This window comes from Patagioenas fasciata, chromosome 1, assembly GCF_037038585.1.
Source record: "Patagioenas fasciata isolate bPatFas1 chromosome 1, bPatFas1.hap1, whole genome shotgun sequence".
In the NCBI taxonomy this organism is placed as follows: domain Eukaryota; kingdom Metazoa; phylum Chordata; class Aves; order Columbiformes; family Columbidae; genus Patagioenas; species Patagioenas fasciata.
The window spans coordinates 127528852-127556102 of record NC_092520.1 but is presented as its reverse complement, the minus strand read 5'-3'; the positions used below and the strand labels follow the sequence as shown (position 1 = coordinate 127556102).

Sequence of the window (27251 nt, the reverse complement as noted above, 5' to 3'; positions counted from 1 at the left end):
TAAAAACTGGTTAATCATCACTAGCAAAACAAATGACCTAAGCATAGAGACCTCTACCCAGGCTTACCTGTACCAACATTTTCAGGTGGAATAATTTGAGCTAGAGGAAGCAGATAAGGGTCACTTTGCTCCTGCATCACTGGGCTCCTGAAGCAGGGAGTAAAGGTCTCAGCCGTTCTGTACTCTCAGATTAATTCTCTCTCATGGTCACAGAATAATCCCAGCAGGTTATTTCATATTATCTGGAATCAGCTTGTGTCTAGGATATCAGTTTTTTGGTGTAGTACTGGTTGCCATGGAACAATCCTCTGTTGGTAGGTTTGTGCTACTCCTTTAGAGGGTTGGACCTATTATTGTTCCAGCCCGACTTGGAAGTCAGTGGGGGACATAAAGGACCCCATATTTTAAGTGAATTGGGAGCCAGCCACTTTTTTACTATGGCCCTCTGCTCTGGTGAGCAAGCTGCTCCAGGAGATCCTGTCTCTCTGAAGCACTGTAAATATGAGACTCAGCCTGCACACCCTCAGGGTTATTAAAATGTTTGTGGCACTTCATTGTAAAGAAGGAATTTTAGCTGGGGTGATTTGATCACATTTTTAACACAGTTTGTTACTTTTTGTCTCCTCGAATTTCCTCTTTGGAGATACCACTTTATTTGTTGAAGTGCAGAGAAAACTTATAAGTAGCTGTTTTCTTACTTCACTATGATGCTTGTATTTAGGTGATCAATGAGGACAATCTAAACTACTGTTTCTGTATCATGTTTGAAATCTATAAAGCTCTTCTTGAGCCATTTGACTGAGTGCTTCACATCACTTTATTCCTCTGTCAATCCCCTATACAATGCTAGTGCCAATTTGTTAAAAAATCAGGTTCAAAACATAAGCATATTGCCTTGCAGAATGTATAGTGAATTATTTTGATGTAACATGGGTGTGTACTGTGTTGCAAAAGAACACTGCTATTTGCAAAATTCTGGTATAGTTGTACTGTATGAGAGCTAGGACCACATATATACCATATCTAACTAATCCATAAATTAGCTATTTTTGCAAAGAAATGGCTATCTGACTCAACATGCCAACCTGGACTTTTAAACTAGTCAAACCTCACATTTTGTTTGTTTGCTTATTTTTTGACGAAGATTTTTTCTTCGTCTCCCCTGTAAAGAAAGGTGGTTGTCTCATGCTCTTTTCTGCAGTTTGCTTCAGTTGCTTTCCTTGATAACCTATTCCATATATTTACTACCTCCCCTTTTTATCCTTCAGTAGCCTAGAGCATTTTCTTCACCAAAAGCTGCATGGTTATTTTCTCAGGAAATATCATTGTTCCAAAAAATATATTATAGAAGCAAACAAGACACACCTCCAAAATGGTGATGCCAAATAACGAAATTAAAAAATGCTCATTATTTTTGATGACAAGGATATTAAAAGGAAAAAAATAATGTTTTTTAAAAATAACCAACTCTTCAATAATAGCATGAGAGGATATTCAATTTAGTGGAATGTAGTTTTCCAGTGAGCTCATCTAATCTTGGATTGAAAAGAAGCGTTGAATTATTTTTTAAATTTTTATTTTATCATCTGTATTTTTTACTCCATTCCTAGCATTGTGGTGATGTTTGTTACTATTCACATTTTATGTTGAGGGTCCTTTTTTCAGCTGTTTCTAAAACTTCATGAAAATGCCAGATGTCATGGTGGAAACCCAAAGCCCCAAACCAGGCCATAAATCACAACAACCTATAAATATACATGCGTGTGTACATATATATATGGCCATTACACTGTTCTTTAGCACCACCCTTGTTGGTTTTCCTCTTCCCTCCCTTTACCACTCACAGCAGGTAGAGCTGAAGTGTCTTACTTGGTATGTTTACTTTGCAGATTCAGAGCAGAGCACTGGGTCGGACACAGAGGTGCTGGCAGAAAGGACATCCTGCTCATTTGGCTCCCATTCAGACCTTACATCTGGTGGCTCAGGCCCTCAGCCTCCTCCACCTTCATCCATGGAAGAGATTCAGGTAGAGCTGCAGTGTGCTGACCTCTGGAAAAGATTTCATGATATTGGAACAGAGATGATCATCACAAAAGCAGGCAGGTAAGATACCTCTGTCTCTCTAGTTAAGAACAAAACAACAAAAAACCAACCAAAACAAAATCAACAAACAAAAAGCTCCCCCAAGACCCCCCAAACCCAGATCATAACAAAACAATTTTTTTTTTTTTTTTAATTTAAGAAAAAGAGTGCTTTTTTCTTCTTGATAAGCCAAAGGAATAAATACGTAGGAAAAATTAAATGGCTGTCAGAGTTTCACAGCTGTATCTCATACTAGCTTTCCTAAGACAGGTAAAGTTGTTTCATATTGCTGCTTGAATCAGTGGCTCCAAAGGAGAACTGGCAGCTGCAGGGAACTGTTGAGGATAGCCTTTCCTTTGAGCAAATAAATCAGGAAATAATCATTGTGCTGTTGGCTGTATTGAATTTAAGATAAGTTATGAATTTGGGGGTGAGCCATTTGAGTTTCCTTTCAAGTTCCTCTAGCACTTCATGAGACAGTTAATTTAATCCCAAATATAACAAAATTTTAACTCACCTTTGCACCAAATGAATTTCTTCCTGCAGTTCTAAATAGATAAAATGTTAATGACTTCCTGTATCAAGAAAATGCATGGGTTTAGCATTTCCCTCTGCTATTGCAACTGATACCATGACAGCTGATGTTAGGAAGAGCCACTAATAAGCCAGATTATTTTAAAATGAAAAACTCATCCTGCCATGCAACTAGCCAAGGGTAAGATCTTCATTGCTGTCTGCTACTGAAAAAGGATATAAATCTGTTCACCAAAATGCAACTTGAACTTAGCTGTAAATTTCTAGATTCCTCAAAATATAAAGGATCCCAGACTTTTAGACAAGTTTGCGTTAACAGGATATCCCCTGCTTTCATCTAACGATGTTTTAATTCCACTTGACGGGGCACAGAAGGAAGTCAGCACCACGGACAGAGGCAATTAAAGCGGGCAAGCCACGTGACTGTCCCAGGAGCTGTTCTGCCCCTTCCGCAGACGTGCAGAAGGGAATTTTCCCCAAGTTTTGGGGAAATAACCCCAGGGGTTTCTTATTGTTTATAATTTTGTTTCCTCTCTGAGCTCTCAGATTTTGCCAGATCAGCTAGACTTGGTGTTTTGTGTTCTTGTGAAGTGAGCACTATTCCTTTGTAGCCCCAAGAAGTGCAAGTAAGGAAAGTTGTGTTGGACAAACAACCTAGATAATCCCTGACAAAGGTTATCAGAACCAGATCAGCTCCTGGTTTTAGATATATGATCTAACTGGCACAGGAAACACCTTGTATCAGGACAGAGCAGGCTGCTGCTTTTTCCCTTTTGTCTCAAATGGAAGAGACAAAGCAACAGGAATTACAACATTTGCTATTATGTAACACCTTTTCTCTAGACATGTCAAAGCAGATAAAAAGAAAATTATTATTATTATCCTCATTTCATGGGAGGTGAAATTGACACCTAAACAGATTAAGCGATCTGTTCATCATCAATAAATATCCCACTGGAAGAACTGAGTTTCTTGCTTCAGAGTTCGTTGCCCTAGTGCCTGGGCCATGCTGCCTCAGAAAATCAAAATAATATATTGTTACTTGTTGGATTGACTATAATTAATTATCTTGTGATACATGGAGTAGATAGACTTAACAGCAGCATAAATATCTCAAAGCCCACCAACAGCAGTGCACACTAAAATCCCCAGAGCTCAGTGGCATGAAGATGATCTCAGCAGCTCACATACTGCTGAATGAAGAATCTGACCTTTCTGGGATCTTAAAAAGCCATACCCTGATTACAGGTTTCTTTAAAAAAAGTCACCAAAAGAGTTGCAAGATCAATGCCACTGCAATTTTGCAAATAGTTGAACAAAACTTCTTAGAAAAACCTTGGCAGCATTGGCAGGGCTCCTGGAGAAGGAAGGGTTCATGAAAAAAAAACCCAAACCACCACAACAACAAAAACTAAAAAAACAAAAAAAACACACTGTGAAATATTTGAGGAGATATAACATAAAGCATTTAAATACTTTGGATGACTTCGAAAAATGAAAAAAACTCTATTTGGTCAGACTGATGCCCACATACAAAAAAAGATTCTATAGTTCCTTGGAAGTTTTTAGGAAATTACAACATTGACTACATTGCCATGTTTTAAAAACAAACAAACAAAAACCAAGGAACTTTAAAAAAAATGTGTCTCTGCTGCCTTCAAGCTATAAACTCTTGTTTGTTGCTTGCAACTGTCTGAAATGTGTATTTTGTCACTTTTCATACAAAACTGTTGTTCTGACATTTATGAATTGAAATGTTTCATCTCAGCAATCATCCATGGAACTTGCCATTTGTGTTGCCTTTCTGACAAATACAGCTTCCCACATTGCATGTTACCATAGCAAACAATAGATATACATCCCTAATTACACAGTAACAAGAGGAAGCTGATTAAAAATTACTGTGAGACGTACATAGTTTCTTCCATGTGGGTACACAATGCAGCTGAACTACAGTTCCAGTGAAGTACTGTGCCAGGAAAAATGAGCCCCATTTAGTGAAGAAGCATCCCGAAACCAAGCATTCAGATTCACTTCCCCTGTTCAATTTTTTCTCTTTGCTTCTACCCTGCCTCATTTTTTTTTTTTTTTTAATTTTCTTAGATTTTGGCTCAAAGGTTTTGTTCTTCATATTTTGAAGGAGAAGTCCCTATGTGCTGGGGAAAACCTTGGCTGGTCTGCATTTTCTGATTAAATATCTCTTTCCCTATTTACGCAGCTATCAGAGGTGCTTAACAGCACATGTTAAGAAAGATACCTTAACTTTATTTTAAGGAGTCCAAAACAACATGTATTTTCATAATTTTTAGTGGGGAATAGATATAGGGACACCTATAAGGACTATAAAAATATTTGTCTTTCCAAGGTTTTTTCCTGCAACACCATTAATAGCATTCTCAATTGCCTTTGTAAGCTCCAGCCTTGATAATTTTTTCGCTTACAAAAGACTATGTCATAAATTACTGTGCAAATCATATATTCTTTACAATCCTAAATAATATTATTTCTCACTGAAAGGAGATGCTTGTCATTAGTTGAGTTGTGATGGCCAACTGGCTCACCACTGGCTGCCCACACAAAATCTATATCACTATTAAATATATGTATTTTTTTTTTCTACTTGATGATGTTCTTCTCCTTTACAAGATCCCACCCTGCAGGGTGAAATAGAAAGGTATCCCTTCCCTTCCCTTCCCTTCCCTTCCCTTCCCTTCCCTTCCCTTCCCTTCCCTTCCCTTCCCTTCCCTTCCCTTCCCTTCCCTTCCCTTCCCTTCCCTTCCCTTCCCTTCCCTTCCCTTCCCTTCCCTTCCCTTCCCTTCCCTTCCCTCTGTTTCTCTCCTCATAGGTTTGTTTTCATAAAGAAATAGACATTTGGCACCAGACTTAAATGCAAGGAAATACGAGGTATAAAATAGCAATGAGAGCTTCAGGCAGCCCTGTAAACTCAAGCATATTATAAGCACTGTGCACCCTTAATCTGCAAACCTAAATCAGATTATTTTGCAGTTTCTCAACCTGACTTTTTATGAGTGTGAAATGACTACTCTGTTACTGTCAACAGATAAATTGTCTTTTACTGCAATTGAAAAGCACATCCCTTCATTTTAGGGTTTACATTTAGCAGATGTCACTCTTAAGCAAATTTAATCTTATTTAAGTTGTTGTTTACACAGCATATAAATCATTACACTAAACAGTCATGAAATCTGTACATTAAATTTTGTCAGTCCTTTTAAACTATAATCTGACTTCTGCTCACTAAGCTATATGTACAGGAATATTTCCAATATCTGAAGAGTTTCAAGGAATTGCATTTGTGGTTTGAGACAACCTGCCTGGTACCTCTTAATTTCTTATTCCCTAATGGGGAATTGCCCTCTCTAAAACTGAAGTGTGAAACAGAGAACAGATTTATGTTGGAAGGGATCTTTGGAGGTCTTCTGGCTCATGCTCCTCTCAGAGCAGGCCAACTTTGAAGACAGATCCAACTTGACAAAAACTTCACATGTGCTGGCTCAAGGGGCAGGGATGAGAGTTGATATCTTGAGACTCCTAAGAGTAAGAAAATGAAACTTTATGCCTCTGAAAAAAAAGATAAATCCAGTTTGGGAATGGACATGTGATCCTCCTTCTTTGAACAGCTTTCCCCTAGAAAAATTGAAAAGTTTAGCTATATTTTTGTGTTAAATGAAAAAAAAAAAAAACAACAAAAAAATAACGCTGGCTGCCGCAATCCAGCTACCTCCTTCTATTGCTGAAAGTTCTCAAACATGGTTCCTAATATCAGTACACTACTGTGCTGGCAAATACTATTTTGATCAAGTTCTAGAGATTGTTATATATAATTTCATATCAATTTTCTTCACATTTAGAGTTTCAGAAGCATCATTCTTATTATGGAAGAAGACATAAATTGAGTGGACTGAGGCCCATGGCTGTTACAAAAATGCTTTTTAATACACTTCAAAGTGGTGCTAAAATAATTGTAATAACTTATTTCATATCACACCATATTTCCTCTAAAGGCCTACTGTGTGTAAGTTCACAGTCTAAGTTTAGGAAGACCATTTTCCTGCTGAGTGGTAAAGCTAATATATAAATAACTTGATCATCCCAAACTGTTGTTGATATAAAACCTCCTCCTAAACTATATCAGATGTCATCACCTGCTCCCTATGAAAACAGACGTCCTTGGTGTCTGTAGCTCCTGAATACAAAGCTAGCCAATATCTTTCTAGACGAAAGGCTCTTGACTCTGTATTAACACAGCCATATTCAAATGACCTGAGTGACTTCCAAACCGTTGAGCCTCCATTTTTCTATAGGGTTAGTGCCTCTGGGGGGCCAAGAGCCAGCCAAGAGGAAACACAGGGCACAGGGAGTTAACTAGGATTACACCTGAGCACCTCCTTCAGTCAATGCTGCTTGCCTATTTCTTTACCGTTTTCCCTTTTCTGCACAGCTGTGCTGCTGGACACCTGCTGTGACAGTTCCAGGCCACATCCTTATGGCAAAGAAACTAGAGTTACTTTTACACACGCACAAAAAGAAAAACAGTAATAATTCAGAAAACTTTAAAAGGACACTAAAACCTTAAAGAAAGCAGTGGGATCAGCTGAGCCCTCTCTGGTCATTTTAGAGATTAGCTTCTAAGCTTGTTGAATGGTCTGCGGTAATCTTTTACAAGGTCTTTCATAAGCAAACAACCCAATAGGCTATACTGCAACTTCATGTTGTGCTGCAGATTTGGAGAGAGCTTCTTGAAACACACAGTGTTCAGTTTTCCCAATACAGTGCGCAGATTTAGACCCAAAGAGACTCAGAATTAATCCTGGGTTTCTCATTAACCCTCTGAAACATGACCTACCTCTTAAGCTTCTCCCAAGCCACCTCTCTCCAATTAAGGAGAGCTAGATTGTAAAATGCCATATCCTGTACCCATTTGGCTTGGCAGATTTATTGAGCCATTGTGGTAGAAACAAGATAATACCCTCAAGCCACTGAAGATTAATCCGTTACTCCTTTTATACCCCCAAATTGTTCAAATAGCAAACTTGCACCATCCATCGCACAGAACTGCTCTCTCCTTAAAGGGTTTCTGCAGATAATTTTTCTGACAGTTTTATGTCTCTTGTAACTCTGGGTAGCTGTGCTCCAGCAGCTGTAGGGTGGTGGTCTCCCACCCCCCATGATAATCACCCTTTTCCAAGGCAGATGCAGTTATTAATAGTCAGAACTATCCTTCTCAGTGGCCTGAAATGGAAGAGCTGTGTGTAGAGCAAAGGCTAAGCACCAACCTCCTCCTTTCCACCTTCCGCAGGTGGCTGTATGTGCCCTGGATGGGAAAGAATAAAATAGTTTCTTGTGATCACATCCCTTCAGTGTGAATGTTTAGAGACATGTTTGGAGATGATGACATAAACTTTCCTGTTTTCTTCCTCCTCCAGGCTGTGTCCACTGGTAATACTTTGAGAAACAGAAATGTTGGGCAGAGATTTAAATCTTCTTCCCTGACATTTCACTAGTCCTCAATAGATAGAAGAGAGTGTGTCATGATGGTTTCTAGGGATGTATACTTTTCCATGATTTCGGCATTGGGATTTTAGTTTCCCCTTTAATATCTTCCTTCCATCCAAACTGCCTTAACTCCGTAAGAATATATCTACTTATCAGAGGAGCAGGATGTAATTTCCTGTGAGCATCCAGTACTTTCAGAGTTTCTCTTATTAAAGACCTCTATCTTCTGGGCAGAAATCATGCAATTGAGTAACACACTCCTGCAGGACCTCAGCTAAAGTTTTGCTCAGATAAGGGCTGAGAAATCACTCAAGTACAGCTCAACTGGATACTGGCAACCGAAATTTTTTTTTAAGGAGAAATGATGTTGTAGCCACACTAACACAGACAAGTTTTGTCATTAAAATAGTTCTGAGGTGTTCTCTTCTGAAACAGTTATCTAGCTATGAACATCTTCAGAATAGTGACTAGTACACAGCAGAGCTAAGCTTGTGCTCAGAGAAGAACAGGCAGGAATTCCTTATTCATAATTTTCTTCCATATTTCTGTTCTTTTCCCAGGAGAATGTTTCCAGCCATGAGAGTGAAAATTACAGGCTTGGATCCTCACCAGCAGTATTATATTGCCATGGACATTGTTCCTGTGGATAACAAGAGATACAGGTAAGCTTTTTAGGTGCAGACGTAGGAACATTGTGAAAACTCACTGTCAATGAAAACCACATGCCAATTATACAGATATGCAAAGGTATGCTGGAGGAGACCACGTTGATTTACACCAACATAGTTGATTTGAACAGAATCATAAGACATAAAACCAGAGGTTTAATATACTCTTTTCACTTTTGGATTGAAATCTTGCTTTTTTCAAATAGCAGTTTTTAATATGAGAGATCCCTAGCATGTGTTTCACAAGCAACATAAATAGCAATGACTGTCTGTCTGACGGAACTGATAACTGGAGTTATCAACGGGGAGTCTGGAGCCTTTAAAACTACTTCATCAGTAAAGAAATAGGCAAGTGGCAGCTCAGGTCTGACCTGAACTGAATTGGGTGATTTTTGTTTTAAAAGCATTCACTGTCCAGAACAGCAGCCACAGGGGATGTGAGTCCTGACTTGTAGTATGGAGACACTGAGAAACCTTCTGATGAATCTCCATCACTGAGCTGGAAGACTGAAGAAGAGATTTCTCTGCTATTAATGGGCTCCCAATCCTAAAAAGTACTCTGGAAAACTCATGATCCTCTGTATCCCAGAAAACTATCCAGACAGATGTGATTTGTCTATGTTAATTAAAATACCCCTGAGAGCAAGTCTTTTCCCCAAATAGTCTGGATCACACCACATTTCAATGATTCAAGAATTGTTCCTCTGTTTCAAATGCTAGATATTACATTTTTTCTCTCAGATTGTGCGGAGTGTTTCTCTAGAAAATGCTTTTCCTGGGAAGAATCAAAGTAGTTCCAGATATTCAGCTAGATGTTTTGCCCCTTTCTTTGAGTGCAGTTCTGGCTGCATTAACCTGAAAAATAAATATATAAATAAATAAATTTCTGTCCTTGTTAGTTTGTGCAGCCACATAGAGTGAACAAGTAGTGAAAGGAATGGATTCTCTCTCCTCTCCTCTCCTCTCCTCTCCTCTCCTCTCCTCTCCTCTCCTCTCCTCTCCTCTCCTCTCCTCTCCTCTCCTCTCCTCTCCTCTCCTCTCCTCTCCTCTCCTCTCCTCTCCTCTCCTCTCCTCTCCTCTCCTCTCCTCTCCTCTCCTCTCCTCTCCTCTCCTCTCCTCTCCTCTCCTCTCCTCTCCTCTCCTCTCCTCTCCTCTCCTCTCCTCTCCTCTCCTCTCCTCTCCTCTCCTCTCCTCTCCTCCCCTCCCCTCCCCTCCCCTCCCCTCCCCTCCCCTCCCCTCCCCTCCCCTCCCCTCCCCTCCCCTCTCCTCTCTCCTTTTTTTTTAATTTTCTTTTTTTTTCTTTTCGTTTCTTTTGAAAATACATGAAACAAGTCACTGTTTGTAGGTAAGGACTGAAATAGCTTAGGACAGCTAAGTAGAGACTCGATGAACGGCAGCACACGACAGAACTGAGAGGTGTGAAATGGCTTAGGCTGAAGGAGCTGTGTGACAGAAAGAAAAAGTGTCTAGGCAAAGCAGTGTTAGAGAAATTCATGGCATGTATAGGATGGCTAGATCAGGTTCACAAAACATCACAGAAGACCAGGAACAAAAAAATATTTTTTCCTCTAATCCAAACATTTGTGTTACTATATGGAATTTCCTATTTTGCACCATTTCAAACCAGAATTCTGTTTTATCCATTGTTGTAGTTGTATCTATTTGACTTTGCTCTTTCTGGGTGAAGACACGTGTTTTGCACAGTGCAGATTTCCAGAAACTACAGGGAATTTATTAATATTTTCAGAGAGGGTTTTGTTTGTGTGTATTTTTCAGCCTCTTACTCTGGCTCAGAGAGGGTTAAGGAGTTTAGAAGGCACATGTGGCAGAGTTTTACAGGAAAAATAACTGCAAAGGTGGTTTTAATAATGAATCAAGCCTGAACAAGTGGCTCAGAGTAATCTGGGTTTCATTTAGAAGGTAGGAGGTTGCAATAAAGCACATTCTCCCCTGACTGCAAATGAGAGCTTGGGGTGCATGCGGTAGGGTGGCAGGGGAGGAGGAGCCCTGGAAATGTTCCTCCAGGGAGTGACTGACAACTTCACTTGGCCGTTTTCCTTTCCTCTTTCAGGTACGTGTACCACAGCTCCAAGTGGATGGTGGCTGGCAATGCTGACTCCCCAGTGCCCCCGAGGGTTTACATCCACCCTGACTCACTGGCTTCTGGAGACACCTGGATGAGGCAGGTGGTCAGTTTTGACAAGCTCAAGCTGACCAACAACGAGCTTGATGATCAAGGCCATGTAAGTTAGAAGCTAATCGTGGTGCCTTCTGCCCCAGCCTCCCTCTTCACAGGCTCAAAAGGGTGATGCTGCTCCTCCAATGCTTCTGTGTCCTGCTGAACATGCATGCCTATAGCGACTCTCAAGAGTTATGGAGCTTTTTTCCCTACTTCAGCACTTTTCTTCAAAATGTTGCCTGACCCTATAAAGCAATAGAGCCCCTTTCTCCCTGTGCATAGCACAAATTTAATCTCATACATACTTGTAATAAAAGGGTAATTTTCTTCATGCTGGTCTTTAACTCCATCCCTGCTTCCTTGTACATCTGCATGTAGTGTAGAATATTTGAAAACAAAAAAAAAAGTTTTTCTTCTTCTTTTGTTTTCTTTTTAGATAATTTTACATTCAATGCATAAGTACCAGCCTCGTGTTCATGTCATTCGCAAGGACTTCAGCAGTGATCTTTCTCCTACAAAGCCAGTTCCTTCAGGAGATGGGGTGAAAACCTTCAACTTCCCTGAGACTGTCTTCACCACAGTGACAGCATACCAAAATCAACAGGTAAAGCTGTGTGCCTTCAGGCTCCTTTTATGTTGTGTGTTCATCAAAATATCAGTGTACTTTCTGTGTTTGAGACATTAACTTCTCTAAGAAATATAACTCAAGAAAAGTGTACACTTTACAGGCTCACTGTTTTTTCTTCTGCACAAAAAAAAATGCTTGCTATGAGCTAGCACGTAGATATGCACTGTCTAGCTAGAAAACCATCTTGCAGATAAGGTGCCTGCAGTTTTTATTGTGAAGTAAGGAGGTGAGATCAAGAAGACATTGTCACAGGCGAATCCAATCTGCAGAGGCCTTGACTACTGAGCTTTGTTACTGATCTGCCCTTTTTCTTAAACTACATGGTATTAAGAAATGTAATTTCAGTCCACAGTAGTGTTTGATTGCAGAATTCCCTGTCTACCCCTATTTTCCCCTAAGATATGATGTGTTTTAGAGGAAACTAATTGCTAGGAAAATATGATTATTTGAGAATGTAAGCATTTGAGGAACAGCAAAAGACTTTTGGAAAGGTCTTGCTGTGGATTACACACATTTGCTCCCCCTTCTTCAGTGGCCAGTGAAAACTGGTTTCCTAGTTTTTAAGGAGGAGGTGGCCTGCTTCATTCCTTCTGCAGGCATGCTCATTGCACACATTGAGAGGTCTTTATATCTACCCATTCCCTTTGTAGTCCCCTTATGTATTGCTCATCTACCAGCTCCTTACATATTGCTCATCTGTGGGAGTCCTCAGGAATTCCCATTAGACTTCATACCGCCTCATGACGTGCTTTCATCTCAGGGTACTCCTCTTCTCTTGTTCATGTACACACTCTCCCTGTCTTACTCTCACGTGAGAGGGGCTGTGCACATCCCATTTCCTCTTAACACCACTTTCCTTACGAGGGTGAGGGCTGTGATGGCATTAGAAGGGATGTGTAATGTAATTTTTCCCAGCCATGTGAAGCAGAATCTCAGTTTCTGAAGGTTTTTGTTGTGTTAATAATGTGTCCGCTTAGAGAGGTACTCTTATTAACTAGAATGAGGGTACAAACAGGCTTGGAAGAAAAATAATCTGCTATCAAGCCTGTTAGGAAAATAGATTATACATTTTTTCTGCCATACATTGCAAAGAAGTCTTGAATCGGAAATGGTGCTTCTGGAGAATGACTTCATGAACTCAGTGAACATCATCATATCTGGTATTCTGGGACTGAGGGACAGACCCATGTCAAATCAGTTTATGGCAAATTGTCATATTTAGCCTATTTGTAACAATTGTGAATTGTAACCATTTAGTGAATTGTTACAGAGTTTTTATTTTGCAACATATAAGAGTGCACACTTGCTGACAATGCTCCGACGACTGTTTCTGGATACCCACTCCTAACTTTTTCTCAGTCTGATCCCCTTGAATTGACTTAAATCAGGATCCAAAATGGATCAACTATTCCAGCATAAAAAAAATTGCAACACAATGGTGGATTTGCTGTCATTCCAGGACTGGAAATTTCCTGTCCCCTACACCCAAATGTGTGTACTCCACAAACTTTAAACTATAGACCAGGCATGGAAAGAGGATAAAGAAAGCAGAAGAAATGACAGGAAATAAACCTGTCATTCTTCCCTGATGACCTGATCTATAAGACATAATTACAGAGGTAAGGGAGGGATCTCACGCACTGGCACTGTAAGCCACCTCACTGTAAAGAAGCACTGAAATTTCTTCCTGTGTCTCTGAATTCCAAACATTTGGGGATTTTGTAAAAAAAAATATATATATGTATATACATATATATTAAAAAATTGAGGGGCAGGGCATTTTTATAATACCAATAAAGGAGATTCTGATGGCTTGGAGAAACTTCTTAATTAAAAATAAATTTAAATGCCTTGAATCTGCCTGCATGCCCTCCAATGGCTGTAAAGCTTTGCCTTATAGGAAGAAGTGTCTCTGGAAACAATTGTAAAATGCTAGCAAATCCACCACAGGGATTCCCTCTGCTGTAATTCCATCCTCCACAGAACATATCTGTCTCTGTACACACAAGTCCCAGGACAGCTGCAAAGTCAGGCTAGCGGAAATTAAGTTCACAAATTAAGCTTCTGCAAAAATAGGAGCTGCATTCCAGATCTGAGGTTAATATCCAGAGCAAGATCTTGGTTCTGACAGAAGCAAAACACCTGCAAATCCGCTTCAGATCAGTCTGTATGAAACCAGTATCTTTTGAGAAGTTTTGAGAAGTTTCAGCAAAAACACCTCAAATTTGATAGTATCTGGAGATCTTGTTCTTTGCCTGCTCCAGAGCCATGTTCTCCAGGACAAGGTGAGACTGGCAGGGGGAAGGTCTCATGCTGCACCAGGTTGGGGAATAGCCAACAGAAGATATGATATCATGGGCTGCAAGGTCAAAATCCCAATGTTATTTCCATATTTATCAACATGGAATTCATGTTTAAAAACAAAGCAGGAAGGAAGATTCCCCAAAAGCACTCAGTCTGGCTGTCTTCTTCTTTGTTTACAGGAGGGGAAAAAAAGAAAAAAAAATGTTTTCAGACCAGAAAACACTTGAAGGGTCACCCAGATGCTGATGAGAACAGCAGCACATGGTGCATGTGACTGGGTGGCCAGCTGCTGTCTTTGGAGACTGTAGCCTGTGCTTTGCTTCTTCTTTTCTCCTTGGCATTGTTTGAAAGCCCATGAGTGCATCCATCTGCTGGTTATCTAGTGTTGAGGCTGGGATAACCCAGATATCAGCGAAATCTGAGCAGTATGCCTGCCTCCCAAATCACATGGCCCTTGATGACTTATATCTCCTGGGGTTTTGTACCTGGGTCCAAGGTGTGCCTCTTTCTTAAACTTGGGAACAGCTTCTCAGCCCCAGCACTGCATCAGGTTTCCTGAAGCTGCCAGATTTCTGCCTCTGGCACCATTCATTTGCTAGGCAAATAATCTGTTCATAGTTAACAGAAGGGCAACTTTATATAAGTCTAAGGAAATAAGTACGAAAGATCATAATGTAGGGGGCTTGGGCAAGAGTGGTAATCATCAGTAATTTTCATTTGTTGAAAGAAAAAGAATTTGAGAGATCAACTGATTCTCTTTTTCTTCATTTGTAGATCACCAGATTAAAAATTGACAGAAACCCGTTTGCAAAAGGTTTCAGAGATTCTGGAAGAAACAGGTAAGGGGAGCTTGTGTTTCCTGCTCATTTCTTCTCTGATGAGTGCACAGGGCATGTCTCTAAGGCTGAGGAAGGCGTTTCGTGATCCTAACTTAACTTTACAAGAGAAGTTTGCTGTAGACTAGTTCTTAAAGGAATTGGAAGGACTATTTTACCTTGCCTAAACAGAGCCAATGTATAATGATGGCTCCCTGAGAAAATACTTCTCAGGTTAGCCAGCCAGACTGATCCTATTTGTTTTCTGAAGTCTCCTTCAGTGCTACTCCTAACTCTGCCTGGATCCTGCAGTCCCAACCCCTGACAGGGTTTTAGATATTCTTAGACAACACATCTGCAAAGACAGCTTACCCCTTTCCTGCTTGGTGACATTTTTCTGTGACTGTAGTTTTTTGCCCTCATATATTTAATTTCCTGTTCACTGCTACATCAGTAGTACTTCCATTACCAATACTTTCAAGGCTTTTTTCTTTGGTACATATGTGTGGGGTTTATGTTTGTTTTTGTTTTTCATGCTGAATAATTAATGTTCTTTTCTATTATTCTGTTTTTCTGTACTTTTCCACTCATTGAGAAACACTATTAAAGCTTTTTTTAGCATCTCTGATAAGTTCTTGGTAAACAGTTATTACTGATATGGTGCCATGATATCCAAAGAATTAGGAAAAATAAATGAACTTGCAAAGATACTGTAGAGATTTTTTTTTTTTTTTTTTGTTACTAAAATTAAGAGAGAGAAAAATGGGGGATTGCAGATTATAAAACAGACAAATTGGTCACAGGCTAACACTCTGTAAAATAATGAAAGAAGTAGGAAAATGGACCTAGAAACTTTTGCTTGTTCTTTATTAAATGTAGAGCTGGCCAAAGTGAATTTTTAAATTTTAATTTTCACAGAAAATTCCAAAACTTGGAGAACAAATGTTTGATTTATACTAGAAGACAAAGTAAGTTTCTGATAGGTTTTCAGGATAGAAGTGCAAAAATGTTCTAGATTCAAACAATTTCAGTTTTTCTTCAGTGATGTCAAGTTATTTCATTCTGTGTCACTTTTGTCAGGATTTTTACAAAAGGATTAAGTAGAACACCTTAGACATTATTTAGAATAAGTTATTTTTTTAACAACACAATACTAAGGCAGGAAATTTAATCAAAAAATATTTTGTATTAGTAAAATACATTACACAGTTATCACAAAAGAATAAGAAAGTTGAAACAAAAAGTTTCAACTTTTTCTGCCAGTAATGGATTCAGCAGAGTGGGCAGCAGATCTAAATATTTCAAATCTAAATGACATGGGAATCCCTTATACCAGTGTGACAAAGGCTTTAAACATTAAGCTAATTATACAATTAGGCATATATAACTACATTACAAGAAGCCTAGGGTTGTAAAGCAAGGCTGTGAGCCTGCAGACCAGAGTGAAAGTTGTGTGCACAGCTCTCATTTACTGTCCTCATGGGCACTGTAATTCAGTTTTTACTTGCATGCTCCTCTTGTGTGTGTCCACAAGGATGACCACCTCATTCATGGTTTAGTACAGGAAGTATTCAGTGAACGGGCGATGGCTCCGTATTTCCCATCATCCATTCAAATGCTACACCCTTGATAATCACAAAGAGGATATGTTATTGACCTAGTGACCTTCTAGTTCAACTCCTCTCATCTTACTGTAGCTATGCAAAAAGATGTTACTGCCCTTATTTAATCCCCACTGTGAACATTAGTTCTGGTGCTTGAGGCCTTTCTGTCTTTTACTCTGCTCTCCTCTCTTGCACGGGTGAGGAACAGCATGTGCCATGGGTACAAGGTCTTCCCTGTCTGCAGAGATACAACTGCAGGGGAGGCTGGGCTTAAAAGAGGGATTGATGCAGTTCCAGGTACATGGTGGGCGAGATTAATGTGGAAGGCATTAATAAGGTCCTAGCCCAGTGAATTTGGACAGCTTCCTGAAAAGAGTGGGAATTACTGATCTTTGTAGCTCATTGATTTAAGAAGGGGCAGGAAATTGCTATATGGCTGCAGCTGTGGGGAAGGCTCTCTGCTGATGTAAAGAGGAATTAAAATCTTTAGGGTATTACACATCAAAGAGAACAGCCTGAGGCTTTAGGAAGAAAAAACAGGCAAAGGTATTTGCAAGCATATATAGCAGTCAGGCGCTTGCCTCACAAGCGGTGGTCTGGCTAAGGCTGCACTGCTGTTGTCAACTAGCGGAGGACACTCTAAAGGCTCAGCTGCTCCCTTGAAAGAGGACATGCACATAGAAGTACTCATAGGGATGACAAAAGCACTAAGGCTCAAGCCATGTATGGAAAGGACTCTCCAAATGAGACTTTTCTTAACCGTGCTGGCTGGCTCCTCTTCCACTTGTGAATTTCTAATCTCATCAGGATCGCTGGCCAACAGGATTAAAAAAGACTGAGATGCTCTGTAGCTTCCCACATCCTCACAACAGCTTTGGTCAGCTATGGTGCAGTGGACTCTAGCTGGAGAACATCCTGCTGAAAATGTAGAAACATGGTAATAATTTGAGAAAAGGGCCATTTGTGAAGGAGGCAAGTGTAGTATATATCTAAGAGGTTTTCTGTATAAGGTCTTAAAAGAAAAGTATGGCAGCAGCAGGGGCCACAGAATGCCTGAGGCTGCTCCAGAGCACCATATCCCAGAGTAATCTGGATAGAGCATTAGAGCCATGGTTAGAGTTTGCCAGCAAAAGAGGAAGAGAAAAAAAAAAAAAGAACAAAACCCCAAACAAACAAAACACCAAACCAATCCAACAATCTGCCCCCCCTGCTATCACCACCACCATCACCAAAAAACCAAACCAACCCAACAAACAAAAAAACAAAAAAACCCAAACAAACCAAAATAAACCCCAACAAATGAACAAAACCAAACACTGCAAAAAAACAGAACATGATGGGAAAAGAGGAACTCTTAGACCACTTCTTCCCTAGTACATTTCCTTCTGCTTTGTGTTGAGGCTTTTCCATGGAATGGAGATGGATATTTTTCCTTCACTCATTTCTTATTCTGACATTGTTTCACTCTTGTTGCTTGCTGCAGAAATTATAGGGTTGACTATTGTTTTTAGAATGAGTTTCTCCTTTAAATCTTCCACTGCCATCAGCTCACTGCCTTTCTTCTGAGAGCAATATGTCTTCGTTATTGCAAGAGATTGCTAAAAAACTGCTGCTTCAGGACATTCCATCATGGCATAACTGCCTGTATTCTTCTGGGAGAGCGATCTTTTCAGGGATCCCTTCTTGGATCTCCTTCAGTTCTTTTCATAGTTGTCTCCCATTCACAGCTGCCTCAGTCCTTGCACTGGGAGAAGGAGCAGTGAGGTGTTTCAGAGTGAAGGATGCAACAGCTCAGCAGCTGGACATTGTTTTGCAGTCTTTGAACACTCAAACTGTGTCAGCAATCAGACCATGAGACTTGAAAGATTAGGGAGTTAGTCTGTGTTAGAAGGCCAAGTCTTATTTCTCACTTTTTAGAGATTCCCTCTATGTGATTTTGGGTCCATCTTTGCTTTATCTTCAAAAGCACAGGAAGCATCTGTAAAAGTGAAACAACAGAACTGGTCCTGATGGTGAAAGGATACCTAAATAATGTACATATGAGGCAAGTATTACTTGGTTACTTTCCTGAACTTCAAGAGACTGAGAACCAGAGTTTTTGACACATGGAGCTCATCTAACCAAATGTTTGGGTAGCGAGGGTGCAGGTTTAATGCCACGTAGCCTATTTTTGGAGGCTGAGTAAAGTTAATTTGACAGTGGGATGCTTGGGGGAGCTCCTTATCCAGGAGGAAGCCAGAAGGGACAACAGTCAGGAAACCCAGCAGGGTGATGGGAGGGAGAAAAAACCCTAAGCTGAAGGCAAGCAACAGCACTTTCTTTTCAGATGTGGGCAGCTGAGGTGAATAAAAGCTGTTTGTGTTGGAAATGCTCTTTGAGCCTTTGTCTAGTGTAAGAAAGCCTGGAGGGCGCTTGGAGCCAATAGTTTGGCTTCCCAGTGAACAATCAAACGATGACCTGAATCCTGCCTGCAGTGGGAACGGGAAGGTCAGCCGTATGGCATGGATTATGGAGGTGCACAGATAGTTTGTACATATTTTTTCATTTTTCAGACAATGGAACTGTTTCATTTATTGCCTATTATTAAAAGTTTATAGCACTAAAAATAAAAAAATGAATGAAAAAGAGAGAGCAAATTTTGGATACCTTTTAAAGGACTGACCTTATTAAAATAAAGCTGGCAGTGAGTCCTCTTCTGATACTTTTTTTTTACTTCCTTCATAAAGATGGTGTGAGAGGGAAGAGTTTATGGCCTGATAGACAGTTTGAAGTCAATTTTTCGGTGCAGTTCTTTGGAAGAGAAAGTGGATGCCACATGGATAATATTCAACACACTTGGTACCAAGCAGCCCTCACCAAAGCCCCAAAGAAGTTGTTGAGCTGCTGAGACTTCAGAAATGCTGAAAACAGCATTTACTACTCTCCCAAAATGTCTCTTAATTGACCAGGTGGGGTTTGTTTCCCCATTTGGGGCTGGAACACACATGGAATAGCACTCCAATATTTCTGCTGACTAGGACAGTGCTGCCTTTCTGTCCTGATGGTGGAGGTCTGTGGTGTGGTACCACACTAATACCCTAAACTGCTGTGGGAGAGAGGGTTGTTAGAGTTGACAGTGATGGAATTTCTTGATTCCCACTCCCTCACCCTACCTATTTCTTACAAAAATAGCAATGCATCACACACAGAAGAAAAAAAGATACTGAAAGATTGAGGACAGAGTCGTAAAATCACTCACACGAAGGTGGTATGCATTCTGACCCAAGCTGTTTTTGCATGGCTGCACATTGTTTTTGAGCAATACTCTGTATCTGGGATGGTAGGTACCTATCAGGGTAGTACATGAGGCTGCTCTTTCATGGATCTTATCTGATGCATAGAAGAATGTAAAAGTTCAGTAAGGATGTATTCTGCTTAGATATAATTTCAAAAAACCCCACAACATTTGTTCTGCACAGATTTAAAAAAAACAAAACAAACCAAAACCAAAACAAGAAAACCAACAACAAAAAACCCCACAAAACAACAAAAAAAACCCCAAACCAAACAAAACCTAAAAAACCCCCAAAACAACAGGAAATAAAGGATGATTTAGTATGCAGTGGCCTAAATTTTGTGTAGGAGAACTGGACATAACTTTGAACTCTATCACCCACATACTTAGGGTGTTTTAAAATGAATGTTCAACATGTGCACCCCTCTGAGGAACTCTCACTTGGGAAAAGAAGAGGAAAGAGGTGGTTTTAATCCAGCTGTGGAGTTTGGCATCCATTCTGCAGGTACCTGTGGCTGCAGTGCTGCCCTGAGCATGACATGGCAGTCTGCAAAGCTGCACCATTGCTACTGTCAGTGGCAGTGTGGATCGTGGAGGGTGACAGGAGTCATCTCTACAGCAAAAGGTTCTAGACCGCCTGCCCTGGAGGCCTGGGAGCAGCATGTGGAAAAGGTGGATCGCTGGTGACATCCCTCCTTTTCCTGGTATAAGGGGCAGGAAAAGAAAGAGGCTCAATTTGCTTTTCAACCTGTTCTGTTACACCCGGTTCTCCCATTTACCCTTTGTCAGCTTGAAGGCAGAGTGGAATCCAAAACCCTGAAACCAGTAGATTATTTCTAACTTACTCTTTTATTTCTTCTTTTTTGTTATCTCCTGACTATTCTCTATTTTCCTTTTCTTTTAGACGTACTTATTATATGGTACTTGTGAGAACTGCATTAATACAGAGGAATGTTGTTGATGGAGAGCTAGAAACTGTGAGTCAAACTGAGCTGAGAATGATGTAGGCTGCAGTCAGAGGCAGGGGTAATTGCTTTAACCTGCCTTTATTGTTTCCCTGAGTCAGCTCCTATTAGGGACTGGAATTTACTGGAAGGGAGTCATGAGAGCAGAATTAGAAATCAGATGCTGGTGCAGAGAGATCCAATGCCTGAGCCAGGCTGTGTGAACACTGGATTTAGTTGAGCTGGCCTCCCTGCTTTCCCTCACAATCCTTGTGGCAGACACAGACCAGCTGGATTAGCACAGCTGGAACTTTCAGTCTGCCTTTTTGGATGTATTATTTGTTTAAAATCATCAAGACAGGTCCTTTCAACAGCAGGTCTTCTTGCATTGTGACTTGCTCAAGGCGTTTTATGCCCCCTGGATGTACCAGAAAGTCCTCCCTCAGTGTTTGGGCTGGGGATTGCTCCGCTAGGCTGCAAAAAGGTACTGTTCTCTTCCTGACTGTGTGTGTCAAGAAGCAGATGGAGTCTGAACATGTTTGGCTTTTCTCATACAGGGAGCAGAGGAAATCTTGAGGGTGGTACAGGTAATTGAAGAGCTGCTTTTGCACAGAGGCCGGCTTAGCAGATGGATTCACATTCTGTGCTGCCTTGTTGTCTCTGAGCTCCATGAGCTGGCAGAGGCCACTCTATTAACCAAATAGTTTTGTTGTAATGTGCTCAGCACTAATGTGAGACTGCTATGCAGAGATGTCTTCTGTTTCTACTTCTAACAGCTTAGCAGCTAATAAACACCATGCGACAACCTCTCTTCTAAACCTCCTCTTAAAATACAGAGTTTGGTTTGCCAACTCCAATGTATTTAAAGCATCTGAGCTTCCGGGGAGACTTTGGAAAGTTAACTGAGTGAGTGGAGGCACGTGCAGAAAGACATTTTCAGAAGCAAAAGGCAGCTCCAGTATCAGCTCAACATCTGATGAGAGGCTCTGGGGATGTTAGAGCCTTTTGCATTGAAAGGCGATATGTTCTTGCATTTGATGAACCATCTCTAGTTGTGTTCAGTCAGTGTGAGGGCTGTAACCTGCTTCTGGGAAAGAGGCAGGGTAACGTGAAGTATGGGGAATGGAGCGAGATGCAGCTTTCACAGAGGAGAAGCTTTCCTGCAAAAAAACTCTAGGGAATTGTCTCACAAAGAACATGAGGGTCTTTTCCAGATACTACACTTATGTTCCCACTGAGCCCACAGAGTTAGAGAGTCAGCAGAGCTAGTGTTCTGTGAAAATAAAACCAAACCTGTGGTGCCAGCCCTTGAAGATGAAAAGCTGTTTTCATTTAATTTTTTTACTTTTCTCATTGGTACTGTCTTTGCAGTGAGTTAGGGACCCAAAGCAGAGATGCCACTGACATTTTTATAAAAAGCCTCTTATGCATTTCTAATTGAAGTCCAAAGCTAAGAAGAGTCCTTTTTTTGACAGCTTCCTATAGTACTTCAGAACAGTGTCTAGAACCAGGAGGTGGTAGGGAAAGGCAATTCACAAAATCTCTCTGATTCTGTAGCCTGAATCCCAGACCTCCCTCATTTGCATGACAGCTTGCATCCACAAAGTGTGAAAGTCTGCTCTAGTATAAAGCATGTCTTGAGGTCATGTGTCCCCTGCAAAGCAGACAGAAAGTTTGTGATACTTGTTAAAAAGAAGGCAGCACTGGAAGACTGTTAGGAGCTTTTGAAATTCTGCACTGGGGAAATTTCATTTTACTCTGGTGGTCAGCACCTGTGCAGGAAGGCTCACTTGAGGAATTCACAGATGCCAAGGTGACCTTTCAGTGGCTGCTGGCAGCCTGTCAAGTGAGGTCAGAGCCCTCTTCCCCCAGCTCTGACAGCCTTGCCAGCTGACTGACATTCTTCTCTCCTTGTTTTATTTTCATTGCACAGGACGGGGCTGGAGGCCATTATGGAGACCTACGCCTTCTGGAGGCCTCCTGTGCGCACTCTCACCTTTGAAGACTTCACTACCATGCAGAAGCAGCAAGGTGAGTGTGCAAAGGGCTGTAGAAAAAGCAGGAGAAGAGGGTGTAAGAGCAGCAATGTGCTCTGTTGTGTGTCTGGTGGCCTGGGGGGATTAATGCACCTCATTGAGCTCTTGACTGCTGCAAAGAAACACTGAGCAGAGAGGATGGATGGAAACAGGGGACAAGCTGTGCCTTATGAGGCGTAATGCAACCACCTCACCTCGCTGGTGTCCCTAGTGCACCTAAGAGCTAGAAGGAGGAGCAGGAAGGACTGCAGGGTTGGGAGAACCAGCCTAGGTATATGGCATGAGTTAAGTGTGAAGAGAGCACAGAGAGACCCTGAGGAAATGCTCCAGCATGTCAGGCATGTTGTTCTCCATTTATATTTAGAGTTTGCCATTTGTGTGGCAACACAAGGGGAAGGGAGATGTATGTCCTCTGGAAGGTTTAGGAGACCAGAAATGTGCCTTCCTATAGGACCACACTGCCTTACTTTCAAAACCTGGTGGCCTTGCTGGAGAGACTTTCTGTTAGTATGAGGCTGGGATGAGTTATTGCGTAGGCCAAGTGTTTTCCGCTTGTTTGTGCTGTGTCTTTTCATAGCTTCTGCCCTTTACATCTCTCATTTGTTAAGTAGGGCTTTCATCTCTAGTTTCAGGCAGTGTTACTATTTTTTTTCTTCTTGCATGGCTAGGACTTCCCCATTCATTTATTTGCAGCTATTTCTAATTACAAACACAGTGATCACTGGGAATGGAACTTTTTTCTATTCTAATATAAATGCAAGAAAAAGAACAATCAAAAACTGTGTTCACATGTTTCACTTGTGTTGTTAAACAGTCAAAACCAAATGCATGTGCTGTGTAGCAGATTCTCCAGCCTCTCACACTTGAGCTTGACGTCACCCCAAAATTTTGCACCAGGCCTTGAATCCACCTGGGGATGGCACGGTCTCCTCCAGAGGGTGGGTAGCAGCAGTGGCTGCCAGGGCTGCCCATTGCTGGGACAGGATCAGAGGTATCTCTTCTGGCTGTCAGTCGCCAACCCTGGTTCCCTATGCAGATCTCTGGAGCCCAGGTCACCTGCTAAATCATTTTTCTGATGGCACAGCACTAGAGAAGGACAGGCCACACTCCTGTGGCTGTACTAGACTCCCCATGCATGACCTTTAAACAACTGCCTAACCCTTCTTAAACAGCACAGCATGGGCCAGGAGAGGCTTTGCATAAGCTCAGGGGCTTGTGTTGATAAGCACTTGTGGCGGGGTATGTGGTCAGAGATGGGTTAAAGCAGGGATTCAGGAACATTTTCATCACCCACCTAAATAGAAACACAACAACCTCTTTTCCTGGTCACGATCACTGAAGCAGCCTCCCTCCTCTGTCTCACCCCCTATTTGGGCTCTCACCCTTCCCCTCCCATTGGTTATCAGATAACATCCTAGTGGCAAGTTCAGCTATTGCTTATGTGGTAAGGTAATATTAGGAAAGGAAAATATTTAATGTATTTTTAGCTTGTTTTAATATAGTTTGTCAACTGAAAAAACAGGAAGCAAGCCAGTATCTTGTGACCAGCCAGCTCTGTGCAGACCACCACCACTGCACCACAGACCATGAGGTTTAGGGCAGCCTTTAACTAAAGTTGTGTCCATGGGTCAGTCTCCAAACTTTGTAACTCATTACAAAACAACGCTCTTAGCTTTTAATTTAGCCATGCAAAATGACCTCAAGATAACGGATCATAAATATCCCCTCCCTCTATCATAGTACTCAGCTCTCCAGTGACTGCTGTAACTAGCTGACCTCTGATCTCAGCAATAGGTGCAAAGCCAAGGTACAAACACACTCTGTTTTAATTTCTGGCTACTGACACAGCCCCCAAGGGCCAGCAAAAACATACCAGTTTGGAGGCTTTGAAATTGTTGGCAGAAAGAACAAGAAATGCTGAGGTAGGTTTAAGCCACATGTGATTCTTCCTCCCAAATGTAAGATGACCAGGATGTGCAGTGTCCATCTCCTATTCATCTCTTTGCTTTCAAGCACATGAACTCTGTGACAGGTAAGTAAATCATTGGTGTTTAACAGCTGACCTCAGTGTAAGTTATTGCACCTTGGATCCTCTGAGTCTTAGCCTGTCTTTTCATGTAAGGGTCCTTTGCCTGGGACTCAACTCCTCTCCCCCACCTGAAGCTTCAGTGCTCTGAGCTGCGTGCTGTTATCTCATAACCCTGCATATTTATGAATTAGAAGATTTCAGGGTATTATTTTAATAGACACACGCTTTAATTCCAGATCATGCTGCTGTTTCTAAAGCTGAGTGAATATTCGGCATTTCTGAGGAATTGTGAGCCTTCCTTTTATCCCTTGAATTGTTAGTTGGGAAACTGCAATGCAGCTACAGGAGACTTTTGGGACCAGATGTGTCCCACTGTGGCTTCAGAGGAAGGCACCTTTGCTGCAGAACCAAGATAAGAGTAGGAAAAATTGCCACATGCCTAGGAAGAAACATCATTGATGAGGAATGAGTTATGGTTGTTCAACCTGGAGGGGAGGCAGACAGTGCAAAATACTACTGGAATAAGATGCTGTCTGTGCTGGATAGGAAAAAAAAAAAAAAAAAGAAAAAGGCTGCAGTCACATGAAGTCTTGTGAAGTGCTGGAACAGATCCTCTGTAGAAACTGTGGAATTCAACTCTGATTTTCAAGAGATCAGTCCCCCTCACTGTGGTAGGAAAAATGATGCTTTCTGGGGTGGAAGTTTTGGACCTGGGCAGTATAAATATGGTGCCTTTTCTTCTTTCCAGATGGATTTTCATGTGCTAAGGATTGCTACGGGTTCTTAGCTTTTATTTGGTCACTGGGTAATTTTTTCATGAAATAGAAATGTTACCTGCCTTTTCCAAAACTGTTTCATCAAGCAGATCTAACTGAATTACTGGATTAGGTTAGATATTTGACTGAGAGAAGTAACTGTAGAGGTGTGATAGATTTTTGGAGAGTATTTAACTTGTTGCCACATGTGCCAGCTTGGAAAAATTAGCATTAGCCTGTATTAAGAAATGAGTAGCTGACTGATCTCAAAGCTGATGTGATAAATGTGAAAACACCATCCAGTGAAGATAGTCCCTATGTTGCTCTGCAGAGACTGGTTTCAGTACTAACTTGTTCAGAACTAAATGAAACAGTGCAGTTGCTAAAAGGTACAAATCTCCTAAAGACTTCAAGGTTGTCAGTAATGATGGGGACAGAGGTATGAAGAGTAATACAGATTGCTTGGTAACCTGTATACATTCAAATAAAGCATGACTTTTAGTTCAGCCAGATAAAATATCATGTGTCTAGGAAAAAAACTTTGGGTGTACATACCCACTGAGTGTGCTGGAAAGTGTTGGCACTGACAAGAATTTGATTGTGTCAGTGGATAAGCCACTGCACAGGCAAGGGACAGTGTTTGTAATTCTGTGATAAAAAGTGACATGCAATCTTTGGTGTAGAAAAAAAATAGTGGTAAACACTGGGGAAACAATTTCCTAGCTGCAAATTGACACTACAATATGGTCTTCCACAGTATGTATTTTTAAAGAATGGAAAGAGATTGAAGAGGATTAAGCAAAAAAAAAAAAAAGTAGAATGAGCTATTGGATAGATGAGAGGAGATACCTGAGAATGAAAACTTAGCTTACAAGGTTAATAAAAAAAAAAAGATAAAATACTGAATCTTTATGGCCTATATTATCTTGCAGAGAGAATACCTGGTAGCGTTGTGTCATCCATCCTCAATAGACTCTTGTGACTGCAGTTTTCATGTTTCTATGACACAACTGTATGGAACATGCTTCGTTCAGGTGGCTCTGATTTTTCTATTCTAACTGAATGTTCATCCCTTTTTGTGGGATGTTATGAGATAAGGAGAACAGAAGTTCCCACTCATCCACCTTCTTCATGCAATTAATTGTTTTACAGGTTTTTATGTCTCTCTTTGCTTCTCACTGTGAATAGCACCAGTCATTTCATTTCTCTTAATGTGGAAAGTTTTCCAGGTTCTTAACATTTTTTTTTTTTTTTAAATTTTAAAACAAGTCTGCACAGAGTATTCCAGATGCATCCACATGATACAATTATCTAAAGGTGATATAATTTTTTCCACATTATGCTTTCTTCCATTCAACATGCTTCCTAGTGCTTTACTAATTTGTTTGGCCCAAGCTATATGTTGAGCAAGGGACACAGTGACAAACCAAATTGGTACTTGGCACACTGGATGCAGCTGTTTCATTCAGGGATTAAATAACTTTCTAATCTGCACAATGACAGGTTTCAGCTGCTACACAAACTGGGGAGCCTGATATCATGACCAATCACACAGATGCCTGGTGAGGCTGACTCTAGCGGTCCACGAGCTTTATTTGGATGTGTTGCCATTGAAGTAAAGTGCATCAGTAAGTCTCTGCAGGTCTGTGACCATAGTGATCAGTGTTTCGTCCTACCAAGGAAAAAAAACATGCCGTGAAGTCCTCTAGCCTGAGTACAAAACCTGTCTTTTGGAGCACAGAATCAAAAAGTCATCATGGCTTTACAAGAACAAGCACCATGTTTGACACAATCAAAGCAGATATGCAGCCAGTTTGAAAACAAAAAAAATAACAAAAAAATATCCCCAAACAAAACCTTTGCAAGAAATGCACAGAAAATG

At 40.9% G+C, this 27251-nt stretch overlaps 1 protein-coding gene across 1 annotated transcript in view; it reads left to right on the top strand.

Moving 5' to 3' along the window:
• TBX15 (T-box transcription factor 15) overlaps positions 1-27251 on the top strand; it is a 97533-nt gene that overhangs the window by 56776 nt on the left and 13506 nt on the right. The window contains exons 2-7 of the mRNA XM_065844323.2: positions 1890-2103; positions 8694-8795; positions 10873-11044; positions 11417-11584; positions 14687-14751; positions 22483-22580. Of these exons, the coding sequence (XP_065700395.1) occupies positions 1890-2103; positions 8694-8795; positions 10873-11044; positions 11417-11584; positions 14687-14751; positions 22483-22580 (819 nt within the window). The remainder of the gene's footprint in view (positions 1-1889; positions 2104-8693; positions 8796-10872; positions 11045-11416; positions 11585-14686; positions 14752-22482; positions 22581-27251) is intronic.